Source organism: Nicotiana sylvestris, chromosome 12 (assembly GCF_000393655.2).
Source record: "Nicotiana sylvestris chromosome 12, ASM39365v2, whole genome shotgun sequence".
Lineage (NCBI taxonomy): Eukaryota > Viridiplantae > Streptophyta > Magnoliopsida > Solanales > Solanaceae > Nicotiana > Nicotiana sylvestris.
Window position 1 is genome coordinate 110953619 of NC_091068.1, and position 15814 is coordinate 110969432.

Genomic DNA, 15814 nt, shown 5'->3' on the forward strand with positions numbered 1-15814 from the left:
TCAAGTGACATAAATCATCCCTGTGACATTAGCCATCATTCTCTCTAGCAGAACAAGCATAGCAGGGTTATGTAGTTTGTCCATAGAGGCACAGTACCAGCGAAACTCCATTGTTGGCTCCCCTCACATTCCATATTATGAAGTTTATTAATAATGGGTTTTATGATGGGGCTTTCCTCTTAAGTCCCTTCCCCTTGCCTACAGGAGTTGCTTTCACTAGTCCCACCAGAGGGTCTATGGCTACTGCCGAGTTTCCTGAGTTTGGAGATGAGGCAACTTGAAGATCTAGTTTGCAGCTTATGAGCTTTTTGAGGCAGAGAGCAATAAGTATTTCTCCGTACTGCTCTTTGAATTCTATCTCCCGAGCCTCTTGCATGAGCAATACTTTTGTCTTTGGAACCTCTAAATCTTCCAGTCTATTCTCCAGGTCTATATTGGACTCCCTGAGGTACTCTAGGATTTGATTGGTACCCTTGTTTGTTCCAGTGGTGACATTGGGTTTGGTTGTGGTGGAATCGACTGTTACACATGTGGCCACAGCGTGAAAGCAGGGGATAGGATTGGTGCTTCTAGGTTCATCATTGGGAAGAAGGGCATGGTGTTGAATAGCTAGCCTATCAAGCTGTTGATCTCTTCCATTGATAGGGGTTGTTGGGTACCCGTGTATTGGGCCTGTAGGAGAGTTGACAGCCACAGTTGGTGGCCAAAGTTGGATAAGCATTGATGGAAGAAATAGGTGACTAAGTGAGCCAGTAGCATGGGTTTTGGACAATGATTGCTACTGGGATTGACCCAATCGTCATCTATAGGGATTGGGATTGTCCATGTAACGCCATCCCTAGCCAGGATTTTGGCGTGAGTTCTGGTGGTAGTGATGTGGAGATTATCGTGAGTGGTGTGGTGTTTTGGTACTGGTTGTGGTTATTTTGGTTCTCCATTGATGATAGACTCTTTGGTTTCTTCACCGGCTGTAGTTGATGGAATTAACATCCTCTTAGCGTTTTGGATATAACCCATTTCATGACTGTTGGGTTTCGCGCTGAGGGGTTTGAGATCTTTTCTCAATCTTGGAGGATTGACAATGAGTGTCACCTTACTGCTCATAGAGGTTAATTGAGTTTGAGCAGGCACTTGATTGCCTCTACTGGAGGCATAGTCGGAGGAGTTGCCATAGTAGGTAGAGTGTAGGATTGGTGCATTGTTTGGTTGGAGCACCATAGAAGAAGGCTGACCCGCTTTGGATTTGATTTGGGCTGTCAGGGCATCCTTTTCCAAAAAAGAGATACTTTCTGACTGCAGGAGATTGCTTGATTTGGGAGGGATAGAATGAGAATTTGGGGTGGGGCCCTTCCCTTTTCCTCTTTGTGATAGGTATCTTTAGTGGGACTTTATGTGTTACCCGTTTTTCCCAAGCTGTCATCTTTTGATATTGGGTCAGAATGGTTAAGATGCCTTTTTATCCCAATGATATTTTTTTGTGGCTGAGCGTGTGTGTTTCCTACATTGGTAGTGTGAATTGGGTCTCCACGCATGAGGCCCAATTTTGGGCCCATATCATTATTTTACTTTATTAAGTCTACTAGCGCTCTTGAAGGCTCTTGAGGATGAACATATGTTTTTGGGGTGTGGTTACCGGTTTTGGATTTTGGGTCTAGGAATGTACCTGAGGAGGTATTGAAACTCTTTACTTGGATGCTGGTTTCTTTTGCCGTTTTCCCCTGCTTATTTCTTTGGGGTTGACCTCCCTTGTGATGGTTACACCTGTTCTTTGAGAAGGGGAATGTGAGCCATTGAGATCTTTGATGTTTTGCAGTGGCCTCGTTAGTGGAGCTACTACTAGATATCACCTGATCATTTACTTGGGTAGGTATGGTTACAAAATCACAGTTCCTCAGTGTGTGGCCAACTTCTCCCATATCCCATACATAGTATCTCCTCCCCTTCATACACAATTGTTTGGTTTTGAGTAACAATAGTGGTGTTCGTGGTTATTGAAATTTCTATTTGAACTTGGACACAAATTCTAGCATATCTACCTCTTAAGGTAGATGAGGTACATGTATCAATTTTTAGTAGTTTGCCTACACTGTTGCCTACCTGCTCCAATATGGATCTGTCATAAAATTTTGTTGGTAATTGTGGTAGCCTTATCCATGCCACAGTTATTGATAATTTTGATTCCGCCGGGACGAAGTTAGGTTCCCATCTACGGGCTGATAGGAAATGACCAACTACAAACCATGGTCCCTCAATTAAGACTTTGCTCATGCTTTCCTCCATGTTGAACTTAGCAATGAATAAATCTCATCCTAGATCAATTAGAATGAGTGGTTCAATTGGTTTCCAAATATGGGGCGAGCTTTGCTCTCAATAATTGGTGTGGAATTCCCCTCCCTCCCCCAATAGTTTGATGATTAAGGAGTATTTCCATGGATGGTATAACCTGATTTGGTCCTCATTGGAGAGTGGGATTGGGATATTTCCTGCGTTCAACTCAAAGTCATGACTTTGTGGCGCAGAAGAGTGTGTTCCATAATTACTAGAAGAACCAAGTTACTTTCCAATAGGATTTCCTTGAAGGAGTTTTTAGAGGGGATGTTGTCCTCCATATTAGTCTGGGGGTCACCATTAGAAACATCAGGGGGTTTCGGTGGTATTCTGATAGGAGGGTCTCTATCCGAAAGTGGGGATGTGGCCATTGCTGAGTGGCTATTTGGTTAGTTTGGAATTAGAGAGAGGTTGGTATTTCTCTCTCTATAATACCTCTTTCTTTGATGATTACCATGTTCATTCGTCATGACTTGTTGTCATTACTCACGTATGGGTGGAGTCCCGAATTTTTATAAGGGATACAATGTAAAAATTCTACATCTAGAAGCTTCTATTATGTTACTGGGATTCATCAATTTTGTTACACCCCATATTTTCGTACGTAAGAGTACGTCGTAAGTCAATTGATGTAAGCTCAGAAATGAAATCACCTTTTGAAAAGTTTACAAAGTTAGTTAATAATGTTAACGTGGAGGTTACAAATATTTAAGATCATGAATACCTAGAGGATTTGAAGTCTTAGAAGCTAAACAAATTGAAGAAAATAAGTTTCGTCGAAAGTCGACAAGTTGGAATGTTATAACATGTACTTTTCGGGCGAGACTAGGTTGATTAACATTATAAGGAGATTATGTTATGAGTTATTTTAGTCGTATGATAGTCATGTGTTATGTTTTGAAGTCAAGTGAGTTGTGGAACAAAAGTTGGAAAAAGTCATCACAAGTTCCATTCATAAATATGCTGAAAATTAGGTCAAATGTAGATGAGCCTTTCTCCTAATGTACTTGGAATTATGGGATGATCTACCTACAAAATTGAATATCTATGAGTCTAGTTTCTGATGGAGTAAACCGTTCATTTATACAACATTGGAGTAGAGAGATATTCACAGTTTTGCGAGACTGCACAGACTGGTAGGTGACAAGTAGGTGCATCACCTGCTTGCCAAAAGGAGAGGCCTCAATTAAAATCTCCAAAGTCGGCCAAGAGGGGACTTTTAAGGGCTTATCAACTCATTTGTTTCATCCATCTTTTAGACCAAGAAAACCATATTGAACCCCTGCAACTCCTCCCCAAAAATCTTACACAAACCCTAGGTTATTTTGGGTGTTACGATATGATTCTAGTGCCGAAAAGCCCGGACAACTTCCTAATTTCCCTTTCTCCTTCTTGTAGCTGCGTTGGGGAGCTAATTTTGGATGAATAAGGGTTAGGCTTAGTGGGTTCTACTCAGTTCAAGGTAAATTTATGCTTCTCCTTCCATTATTTATGCTTGTACGAGTTGTAACTCAATCGTAAAGACTAGACCTAGCGAGTTTCGAAAGAGTGGTATGTTGTTTGTTGTTGCGTCAATGTTGTCTGGTTGTAAACTTATTTTTAATTTGAATTCATGGCTGATTTATTGGATAAGAGGCTTAATTATGTACTTTTGGTTGTGTTGCTCAATTTGAAAAAAAAAAAGACAAGTCGAAACGTGTTTTAGTAAACTGAAAAATCAATTTTGAGTTGTTGTACTTGTAGGACTGTTTTATTGGCTGTTTCGTATAGTTGTTGGGTTGTCTCTTTTGCTACTGCTTTTATGGAGTTTGGGAGGAGAAATGGTGTGGAGAAACACCACATAATGCCAAGGTGGTTGGTTGGTTGTTCGCCATTACATTTTCGGATTATTTGACACTACTAGAGTTGTCATTTTTTGTATGATCTAATTATGGTGTATGAGCTATTTTGTGGTATTCTATGATGGATATAAGGTTGGAAAATGATGTATACATGTTGTTATTGTTGTATTGTTGTTGGTGGTGTTATGTCAAATTTGGAGGAAGTAAAGATTATAGGGGAGATGCTGCCCATTTTATTTTAAAATAAGCTTGTCGTTCGTTGTGCGATAGTTGTACCTTCCATAATTTGATCATAGTATTGTTATCGTTGTTGTAGATTAAGGTGCAACGAGACGAGTTTAACGTGGTTATTGGACAGATTGTGATAAGGTATGTTAAGGCTAAGCCTTTCCTTCATTTTGGCATGATCCCGTAACTATATGTGTTTAATAACTATATTACTACAGTATTTTCACTATCATCGAGCTATAATCGATGGGCAGACCCCTATTGGGCAACCTCTGATCAGATGGTAAGTTATATACCGAGCCTACTGTGGCCGAGCGCCTATGAGCGAGCCCAGAATGACCAAGATACAGAGCCTAGTATGGCCGAGCGCCTATGAGCGAGCCTACTACGGCAGAGCAATTACACATACCGAGCCTTATAGGGCCGGACAACTATTTTACATACTATATGGAGAGAGTTGAGTAAGTATCAGCATGTAAGCATATCTTCAAATTATCTTTGACTTCCAGTTATATTCAGTTATTATATTATTAGTTCAGTTTCAGATTTAAGTTATTCATTTGCCTTACATACTCGGTACATTATTTTGTACTGACGCTCCTTTTGCTGGGGATGCTACATCTCTTGCCTGCAGGTCCTAATAGACAGCTGGATAGGCCATTCCAGTAGATAGAGTCAAACATCAACTTGGTTGGTAAGCTCCACATCCTCGGAGTTACCAGGTCTAGACCCTGGGTTACCCCTCCAGAGTTCACAGTTACAGAGTGGTACGCTCGGGCCCTACCACGACTCCCCAGATTTGGGGCGCGACAATTATATAATATACACAAAGAGAGTTTCTTTTTTACTTTACTTGCATAATATAATTATCGGACAACAAGAATTTAATTGACCCCCACCCTGACTGTACTCATATCCTGTCACAGAACGACTAGTTTCGAACCCATTTTCGTCTTTTTATACTTTATTTAAAGTTTTGGCATCACAATTAGAATACTGTTTGATTACTTTATTCACATAAGGGTTTTATAATAGCTTGTTTGGCCAAACTTCTAAAATTCATTTATTTGAGAAGTACTTTTTTCAAAAGTGTTTTTCAAAAAAGTTCTTTTGGTGAGAAGCAATTTGTGTTTGACTAATTAAATTGAAAAATACCTTTCAGCAGCAATTGTTTGCCCAGGATTTTATAAAGTGCTTCTAAGTGTGTTTACACTACTATTGGTAACAACTCAAAGTGCCAGAACGATTCTAGTGGTGCAAGCGAAGGTTTCAGTCTTGTCGAGAGAAGCAACCACTAGTCGCCCTTAGTGCTCCAAAACACCCTTTTGCTTGGGTGAGCAACGACCCCTAACACCCAGAGCAAGCGCCTTTTGGCGGACCTACACTGGTTCAAGAGGGTTCAATTGAACCCGTTTCGTATTTTTTTTATGTGTAAATTATCTTTCTAAGAAATAAATACGTATAAATTAAAGTCTGCTGAACCTACTTCATAAATGGAGTGCCTTGCTCGGATGGTTCAAGCGGATTCATCATATGTGAATGGTCGTGTGTTCGAAACTGGGACTTGCATTAATCTTGATGATTTTACTTTTCCATAGCTTTTATGGCCTTTCTTTATTTTTACACTAGTAAATTATCCGCTAAAAACCTTATTAGATATACAAAGTAATTCTTTTACAAACATCCAAATATAAAGTATGTTAAAGGTTCATTTTAGTTTTCAAACCCCAAACATATTAAATTTCAAGTTATAATCGTTTTATTAATTACTATTAATTTTATAATTTTTCTAGTTTTTCACCACTTAAGATTTTTAGTCGGAAGAGATGTTTGATTTTTGTATAATATATACATACTATATTTTTTTCTTTTTCTTAAAAGGACATGTAAAGAAAGAGGGAAAAAAATCAAGAAAAAATGATCTTTATGTATAAGCATAGAGTTGTTTTTCCTCAAACGTGAAATGAATTACTCCTTCCAAAGACTAAAGTTGTAATGACCCACCTATTCACTCAGACCATTTCGAGCACTTCATTTTCTCGGAGTACTTCAACAATAATTTGAAGGGATCAATTTAACAATCTATGGAGAAAGGTTTCATAGTCCTGAAGAAAAAAACTACTTGCCCATGGTAGAGTTACATTCACTGCTATAGCTCATCCATCTGGACATTACATAAACCTTCTAAATGTTATAAAATCAAAGATACAATCACAAAAGTGTATGAAGTAATAATTTGGAAGTACAATAGAAACTTTAAATTTCATTGAGGTGTTATAGATAAAAGATTAAATATTCAATTTCAATGCTATTTGAGTTTATAATACGTAAACAAAATAACCTCATAGATTCTTGACTTCATAAAATAGTCACATAGGACACTAATAGCAGAATCAGACAGGTCTTCCACTTCCACCTTTTGAAAGCCACAATACTTAGTCCATTCTCGGTTTATATTATCTATAGATAAATATAAATAAAGAAGCAATAAAAATGGTTCAACTTAAAAGATTAAGTAATAAGAACTTACTAATTGAGATTTTCTGGGGAAAGTTTAGTTTCTTACTGAAAACACCATTCATGACGATGTCAAGATCATCATCGGTTGCTACCGTGATATATAGAGGATTGTAGATGAAAGATGTTGGAGAACCAGTCCACTCATTAGGATGCCTTTCTACATGACCAAGATGATACCGTGTTATGACTATTCAAATCATCAGGAATTCTTTATTGTCTTTACACAGCTCTCCACCACACTATAACTCTTCATTGTCGTCATTATACATATATTTAATAAAGACTTTAAATAGGGAAGGGGAAAAGAACAAAAAATATTAGAGGTTTTTTGAGCAAAATGGGAAGAGAGAAGGCAAAAAAATGAAAAAAGAAAGATAAATACCTTTCTTGGCTTATGAGATATGCCAACTCACATTTCACATTCCCAACTTTATATTTATACATAGATGTGCTAAATAAAGGAAAGCCACATAAACACATACATAACTTTAACAATCTATCTCCGTGATTTGAAAGCATTATGCCGAGGTGTGTTCATTTCCTTTTGCTTTAAGAATGGAGCTATTGGGGTGAATATTTTAAAGGACCCCAACATACATAAAAATACAATTTATATAAATTGGTAGTTATATACGTAATGATTTTCGTTTTTGATTTTACTTCAAATATTATTCTATCAAAACTTGACAACCTTTTTATATGAAACATTTCATGTTATTTTAAACTATTTTACTTGTCTCTTCATTATCGACATGCATCGCCACTGTTGTTTCTTTTTCTTCTTTCTCTTATTGTTTATTTTATGTATTAGTTTTTTTTCATAGTTTTGGAACTTTTTATATTGAAATTATTAATTTAATTTAGTTTATAGCTCTCTTATGTTGTTTTTGGTTTACGGCTAGCGTGAGTCAAAATTATGGGTTTGATATTTTAATATAGATCAAATTAATGTTTGTTACGATAAATTTTATAAAATAAGTTTTAATAAATTGCAAATATGAAGAGAAATAGATCAGCTGTTGAAATCTAGGTAAATTTTAAAAGAAAATAAACAAGGCGATTGTAAATATGTAGAGAAATAGATCTGCTGTTGAAATCTAGGTAAAAAAAAATTATTTTAGAAAAAAACAAGGCGACTTAATATAAAGAGTAGCGAGCAATTTTTTCTTTAACATTATATTAAGAACCTAAATAAAGAGAGCAAGGTAAACCTTGTGTGTTAACTTAGTTTCCCTTTTAATGTGGACCATAGCCGAGGACCAGTATACTTGCTGCCGAAGACTAGTATTTGTTTGAACCCGCTTGTATAAAGTTCTAGGTTTGCCACTGCCGCCGGCCTTTCGGTTATGAAAAGTGCTTTTCAAAAAAAATGCTTTTGGGGAGAAGCTATATTTTTCTGCTTCTCAAAAATTACTTCTAATTCTACTCAAAATTATTATTTTTTCTTCCAAAAGATTGGACAAACACCTCAATTTTGAAAAAAAATAATATTTTTAACCGTGGAGAAACTTGGCCAAAAAGATAACTTTGAGTAATACTCCTAATGATCCTATTACCTATATGCTTTATTGGAGTTATAATTAGGGTGCAGTTGGAAAAACAAAAAGGAAAAAGACAATACCTTCTTCGTTTACTAATGTGATTTTCGGTTAAAGTGACATATAAAAAGGACAAGGTATAAGATTTATCATCGTACTTCTTGTTAAACTTTCAAGTATACAATAAAGCTTTTTTTTTTTTAAAACAGATTCAGTAATGAAGACTTGATTTATGTTTTTGTGGATTAAGCTCACCTTTAGGTAAACCAGATCCAGATTTTAAGCTCTGTTCATCCTTACATCAACTTTTTAGCCTTAATAATCGTTTAAATAACTTTAATATTCACCGTTAGCTATAAGTAATAAATGTGTGTCTTGGGATACTTTACAGACTCATATTGCGTTTGTTGAACTTAAAGTTGAATCAACATCTGACTGAAAGAAAACTGGGAACGAAAGAAAAAAAGGGAAAACTATATTGTATAGCCGCTAAATGTGTAACTTGCCCTAGGAAAATTACTACCTACATTTGAACAACATATAATATATACTCTCTTTATTCCATTTATATGACTCTCTCTATATATATACTAGTTTTTAGAGTACGCGCGTTGCGCGTGTACCCTATCTCAATGAATAAACCCAATAAAATACTAAAATTGAATTTCTCATTTTTTTTGAGAAAAAGAGGTTGACGCTACAGCTAAAATGGGTAATTGACTTAATATTTTACAATAAATAACTTAATATATAAAAAAATAGAGCGAGTTGTTATTTATGGAAACAAATGTATAATAATAAGTACCAATTCGTTTAGAATATTTTTTGTCTTTTACTATATCATTCTTATTGTTTCAAATTTGCATATTTATCTGTTTGACTCTCAATACTATACTTTTATTAATTTTACTCTTCTTCTTCTTTTTTTTTTAAAATTTCTTTCACCACTAATGGTCTTGGTATCGAAATAAATCTATGTACTAAGTGTTTTGTCAACTTAAAATAATTTTACTTATATGTCAAATTTTAAAAATAATTAAATTCTTTTGCTAATAAGTTAATTTAAAGGCTTAATTATTTTTTTCACAACCTTAAAGGAAATGTTTAGTTTTTGTTGATTCAAAATTTTCATATTGGCTCATCCATAGTTTTAAATATTAATTGTAATTATAAATTTTGTTCAATAAAAAATATATTTTTAAAGCATAAAACAATGATATTTCACGTTTGAATCTTTATGTTTGTAAAATCATTTGTGTCATTGACTTTTATCTACAACTTTTCTTCCTCTCTCACTCTTCCGCTTTCTTTTCTACTCTTAAATGTTAGTAATTTATTATAATTATGATCAGTGTACTTTTTAAATATTATAATATTTTTATTATTTCTGTTATTATTATTAAAAGAAAAATTAGGAAGAAAAAATGAGATACATTTAAAATTTAACGTCTGCAAGCTCAAGTTATTTCATGTCCGCAAGTTCTTTCGTTTCTTAATTACGTGCCTTATCATATTCATAGTTGCTACCCCAAATTCCTAAATCCTAATGACTGATAAGTCTCAAATATTATCTAATAAATTTAATATTTTAACGTATTGGTAAACTGTTCTATTCTAACTTGGATAATCTATTTAGGATCAGAAGTCTAGATATAAAATCCTAGGTGAATTAAGTTCTTGAATATTAGGGATTTTCATATTGTTCAAACAAGGAAAAAAAGATTTAATAACTAAAGTTTCAGTTGATTCGAAAGTCCTAAATATAAGGAAAATAATTAACTTATAATTTTAGGAAAATAATTTAATTACAATTTTATCCAATGTAAAATATTTTTAAAGGGTAAAAAAGACAAACGACATTTCGATAGGGCATTCGTGCTTTTAATATAGTGTGATATATATATATATATATATATATTTTAATCTGTTCCAAAAAATATATTTGTAAATTCAAAAATAATTTATCCTTAAACTTTCAAACGTTTATAATCACACAAATATTATGATGTTTTTAAAACCTCGTAAATTATAAAATTCTTAATCAAACAAATGTTCCATCATATACAAGATCACAAGTTTAAAAAGTAGGGGCAGAACTAGAGTATTAGGAATGGATTCAGATGAACCCAGTAACATGTATAAATATTTAATTACAAATTTAATAATTAAAATGAACTGTGAGTTTGAGGGTAAATTTAAAAATTATGAACATCAACTCCGCCTCTATTTAACCTTAAAATTCATGCCTAATCAAATCAATTTACATAAAATAAAACTGAAAGAGATAACTAACCACCAAAGGATGTGGTGCAGTGAATGTGACTGTTATTCCCTTAATCAGAGGTTGCGGTTCAGGTCTTGAGTATAAAAAAATTCTTGATACGGAACGCTTTTCCCTGAATAGGGTCTTATACAGCACAAATCCGAATATAAGGGATGCTTCACTGTGGGTAAAAAAATAAAATAAAATAAAAATAAGTAGACCTCACAAATCCGGGTCCAAAAGTGATAGGTACCAAACAGCGTTCGAGAAAAGAAAAAGAAAAAAGATTAATTACAAAGCAGTAAATAATTAAAGTACCTGAGTTGTCAGCAAACTTAGGTAAATATATTGTTGTTATTTTTATTATGCATTTTTATGGTATTAATATATCTTCTTCTAGCTTTTTTGAGCCGAAGGTCTCCTAGAAACAGCCTAAGATGTGCGTACATATTACCCTCCCCAGACCCCACTAGCGGAATTATACTGGGTCGTTGTTGTTGTTGCAGTTGTCAGCAAACACCGATGAGCCCGCTTCTACAGAGAAGATTCCCCATTCCCTGCTGCATTTTGAGTATCTTTTTGTTTTCTTTTACATTTTTTTACCTGAAGACAAAAGAAACGGGAATTGTTCATTGGAATTAACCCTTTGTATTTGGTGCAACTACTCTATCCTCCTCTTTGTCCTTTTGTTCCATTTCTTCAATATATTTGAATCAAATTCACGTGGTTTCTGATCTGGGTTTCAAAAATCTTGCTTTTTTGTTCATTTCTCATCCCCACATTCAGCTCTATTGACAAATTTCTCTTACTGGTATTCAAGAACCCATTTTTCTTCGTCTTTCTCGTGTTTTTCCCCTACCCTTTTCGTTTTTCAATAAAAGGGTCTAACATTTTATTCATACATTGGTTAATAGAAGGCGTCTCCATTTATTTCAAATTATTCCTTTTTTTCTTGTATTGATGGTGTGAAAAATGCCTAGGAAAAGGACAAAGACATAATTTTGGTGTGAGCTGAATGAGGAATTTCATTTAGTTTTGTGTAGAATGAATGATTATATTGTTCTTGGCTGTATCATATGCTGTAATTTTTGATAACATCTATATGAGTTTTGACTCACTGAAATAGAATTACAATGGCAGAGAGAAATGTACATTCTATGGGATTTTTCGGTCGAAAATCCTTATTTACTATGTTTTCAGTTACTTCTGTTATGTTCATGCTATCTTTGTTATTTGTGCTGCGTTCAACTTCCCGGAGACACTTATTTTACCTTAATATATTACCAAAGTCCAAGATTCTTGCTTTATCCGATGAAGGTTATACACAATCCAGTGCTCAAATTGATTATTCTAACAAAGGAACATTGAGAAAGTATAATTTGTTTAAGTGCAATCCTAGTAAACAAGTGCTCAAAGTTTTTATGTATAACCTGCCCCCACAATTTCATTTTGAATTATTGGGATGGAAATCTGAGGGGAAGAGTGTTTGGCCTGATATCAGGAATTCGGTTCCTGAATATCCCGGTGGACTAAACTTGCAGCACAGTATCGAATATTGGTTGACTTTGGATCTTTTGTCTTCTGAGTTTGATGATAATTTGAATGGTCGAAGTGCTATAAGAGTGCATAATTCAAGAGAAGCTGATGTGATATTTGTTCCTTTCTTTTCGTCGATTAGTTATAATCGGTTTTCAAAGCTTAAGCCAGGGCAGAAAACTAGCACGAACGTGTTGTTACAGGAAAAGTTAGTTGCGTTTTTTACTGCTCAAGAGGAATGGAAAAGATCAGGAGGAAAAGATCATATCATTGTTGCACACCATCCGAATAGCCTTTTGGATGCAAGAATGAAGCTTTGGCCTGCAATTTTTGTACTTTCAGACTTTGGAAGGTATCCTCCCACAATAGCTAATGTTGAGAAGGACGTGATTGCACCTTACAAGCATGTAATCAGGAACTATGACAACGACACTTCTGGTTTTGATAGTCGACCAACTTTGCTCTACTTCCAGGGAGCTATCTACAGAAAAGATGTAAGTCGTTGTTTTTGCATTTACTCTTCTGTTATCTATTGCTCTCTGATTTAACTGGTAATGATAATAGTTAAGTAATTACATCTATTATATGTTGTGCATTTATTTCGACGGGGAGGGAGGAGTTGGATCAATATAGGGTTGGAGTTGGATGCTAAATTGGATAATGTGAAGCAAGATGATTTGTGATAGATTGGGTTAAAGGTAGAGATGTACTTTAGGAATAGAACTTGATGATATGTGATATAATGAGCAGTATAGCCTTTTCTGGTTAGAATTTGAAGAATCATAATGAGATTCAGCATCTCGGACCTGCAAAAGCTTTATAGGAGGTACATTAATTAATATGGTTAGTACAAATGTACAAGAATTACTTATCTTTTTGTTTCGTAAATGTACCTCGCTGGATAAATGCTCTTTAGTTTATGCATTCTAAAAGTCAGGCACTTCATTTGATGGACTCGTTGTGTTGTGCTTATAAAAAGAGTTCTTCCACGCCATGTCCATATTAGTGACTTATGAAATAGCATACTGTGGCATTATAGCAATCAGCAAACAAATTTAGGGGAATGATTTGGCAGATAGTAATTTAGTGGCAACTGTCTGATAGCTTGGGTTTTTGAATATCTATCCAGAAGATCGAGGCATGATCACTTAAGAGACAGCCTCAATTGTTTATTTAGTTCTTATAACTTGAAAAAAAAAGTTAATGGAATTACAACTCCAAGTTCCCAAAAATAAAATATCACATGGAAGGCTCAGGTGTTGTTACATGGGGAGGACATAAGCAACACGATACATAGCGGGCCAACTGAAACCGATCGCTTGTCATCAGGATCAACTCTTCTGTTTTGATTTCACTATTCCTTTTCTTTCCCTGTGGTTGTTGGCTGCAGTCCAAAACACTGTTTATCGAAATAAAGCAAAACAGCAAAGTTAGAACTTTTTGCTAGCATATATTCTTCCAAGTGGAATGTTTCTGTATCCGTTATATTCGTCAGTCATTTGGATTCATTTTAACAAAGCTACATTGTATCTTTTGGCATGTATTCTACACTAAGTGTCCATCCGCACTCATGGATTGAGCACTGAATCTAGTTAATTTGATATCATCATGTTGCAAGTTCTAGATTTAGATTCAAAGAAGGTTACCCTGATTTCTCTTCTACTACTTACACGAAGATATACCAGACTATCTATGCAATTGTGGATGCCCGAGCCATAGTTTTGGTTCATTTAATTGCCAAGATAGGTTATCGTTGTGATACATAGAGTATGAGATCCTCAAGACTTTGCTCTCTATTTGTATCTTGAACTTGAGCAAGATTATCAAGACTATACCCTGGCTATTTGGTTACTCTTTTTTCCTCTTTCTAATTCCTTTCTTTCATTGTGCTCTAGTTCCTAAGTCTTATTTTTCATCCTCAGGGTGGAACTATTCGACAAGAGTTATTCTATATGCTGAAAGATGAGAAAGATGTTCACTTCTCCTTTGGTAGTATTCTGAAAAATGGAGTAAAACAAGCAACTCAAGGCATGCACTCTTCCAAATTCTGTCTTAACATCGCAGGTGACACTCCGTCATCAAACCGTCTCTTTGATGCTATCGCGAGTCACTGTGTACCAGTCATCATTAGTGATGAAATCGAGCTTCCCTATGAAGATGTTCTTGACTATTCAGAGTTCTGCATATTCATCCGCACATCAGATGCTCTCAAAGAAAATTACCTCATAAACTTCATAAGGAGCATCACAAAAAAAGAGTGGACTAGAATGTGGGCGAGGTTAAAAGAGATCGAAAATCTGTTTGAGTATCGATATCCTTCCAAGGACAATGATGCAGTTCAGATGATCTGGCAAGCTATCGCCCGTAAGGTTCCTGCTATCAATTTCAAGTTGCATAAATCGTCGAGGTATTCTCCGACCCCTGTATCGAAAGAAATAGGGCTGAAGTCATTTCCCTTGCCAAAAAATATTTTGTAAGAACTGAACATTCAGTAGGATTTTGAGAGTTCTGAAATGACATCTGATATGTTCCTGGGAAATGCTGTCTGCAGCAAATTTTTGTAACTTAACCAATTGTTGCAAACAATAGATTTATAGAAACATAGAAAAAGAAAGTTGTAATGTTTAGGTCTCTGCTTGCTGAATAGCTAAGAGATTTTTGGTCAATTTGTTCATTCATTTATTTTTTATATATTTAACTACATCTATGTGAGCTTTGCATAGCCAGTTTTAAATTTGGATAAAGGAGGAGAGTTGCAGTGAATTAAAGATTATCGAAAGGTAGTCTAATACCATTAATCTTTTAAACATCAAACAAAATATTTCCTACTATTAACGATGTTGGGGGATTTTTTTCCCTGAAGTGTGGCCTTATTAAAGCAAAACTTCAAAATATTTTCACCTGAAGGTTAGCCTAACTTGTAAAGGTAATCAGGAAAACTTCACTTCATAGTGCAAACTTCAGACAATTAGTCTGATTTAACCTGGTAATGTTTTTTAGTTTGGCCCTGCAGTCCCAGGCTCAGACTCGTATCTTTGAACATGTTCAATAATTGAGCTCCGGATGATTCTTCGAATTTTACGCTCCCGAACAATGCTCAATCATGTTTCCACCAAGGAATGCAGGTCCAAGGATTTCAGTCAAATAATTTTGAATTAATAAACCTGAAATTTCATATTTAAATACTCAGATGATTTCAAGATTAGATCTTCAACATCTCAATTATTGATTTGAGTTTCAAGTTCCTTTAAGGGTGACTTTAATGCAACTCATACCCTACTGCTAGATCACTGTCTACTTCATATCCCATCAATAATATTTACACAAAGTCTCATGTGTTTGAGAGAGAAAAGAAGAAGAGGAAAAGAAGAGGAGGAAGAAAGGAGCGCATAGGTAAGGGAGGAGAAGAGGAGGCGTCTAAGTTGTCAAAATTAGGGTACAGGTTAAATAATCTATATCTATCTATCTATTTATAAATATACTATATTAAAAACACGAAAGCTCTTAGTGAAATGTCGTTCGCCTTTTTTACCCTCTAAAGATAAAGTTATACTAGACAA

The 15814-nt window shown here is 34.9% G+C and overlaps 1 protein-coding gene and 1 long non-coding RNA gene across 2 annotated transcripts; one reads left to right on the plus strand and one right to left on the minus strand.

Moving 5' to 3' along the window:
• Positions 1 to 6473: 6473 nt before the first annotated feature.
• On the minus strand, positions 6474 to 7258 carry LOC138884305 (uncharacterized). Its single transcript, XR_011404474.1, has 2 exons — positions 6928 to 7258; positions 6474 to 6561 (listed from the first exon to the last, which is right to left on the minus strand). It is a non-coding gene; the product is annotated as an uncharacterized lncRNA (long non-coding RNA).
• A 3993-nt stretch (positions 7259 to 11251) lies between these two features.
• Positions 11252 to 14920, plus strand: LOC104244118 (probable arabinosyltransferase ARAD1). Its single transcript, XM_009799440.2, has 2 exons — positions 11252 to 12748; positions 14177 to 14920. The coding sequence occupies exons 1-2, from the start codon at positions 11852 to 11854 to the stop codon at positions 14729 to 14731; spliced, it is 1452 nt and encodes a 483-aa protein (XP_009797742.1). The 5' UTR covers positions 11252 to 11851; the 3' UTR covers positions 14732 to 14920.
• Positions 14921 to 15814: the final 894 nt, after the last annotated feature.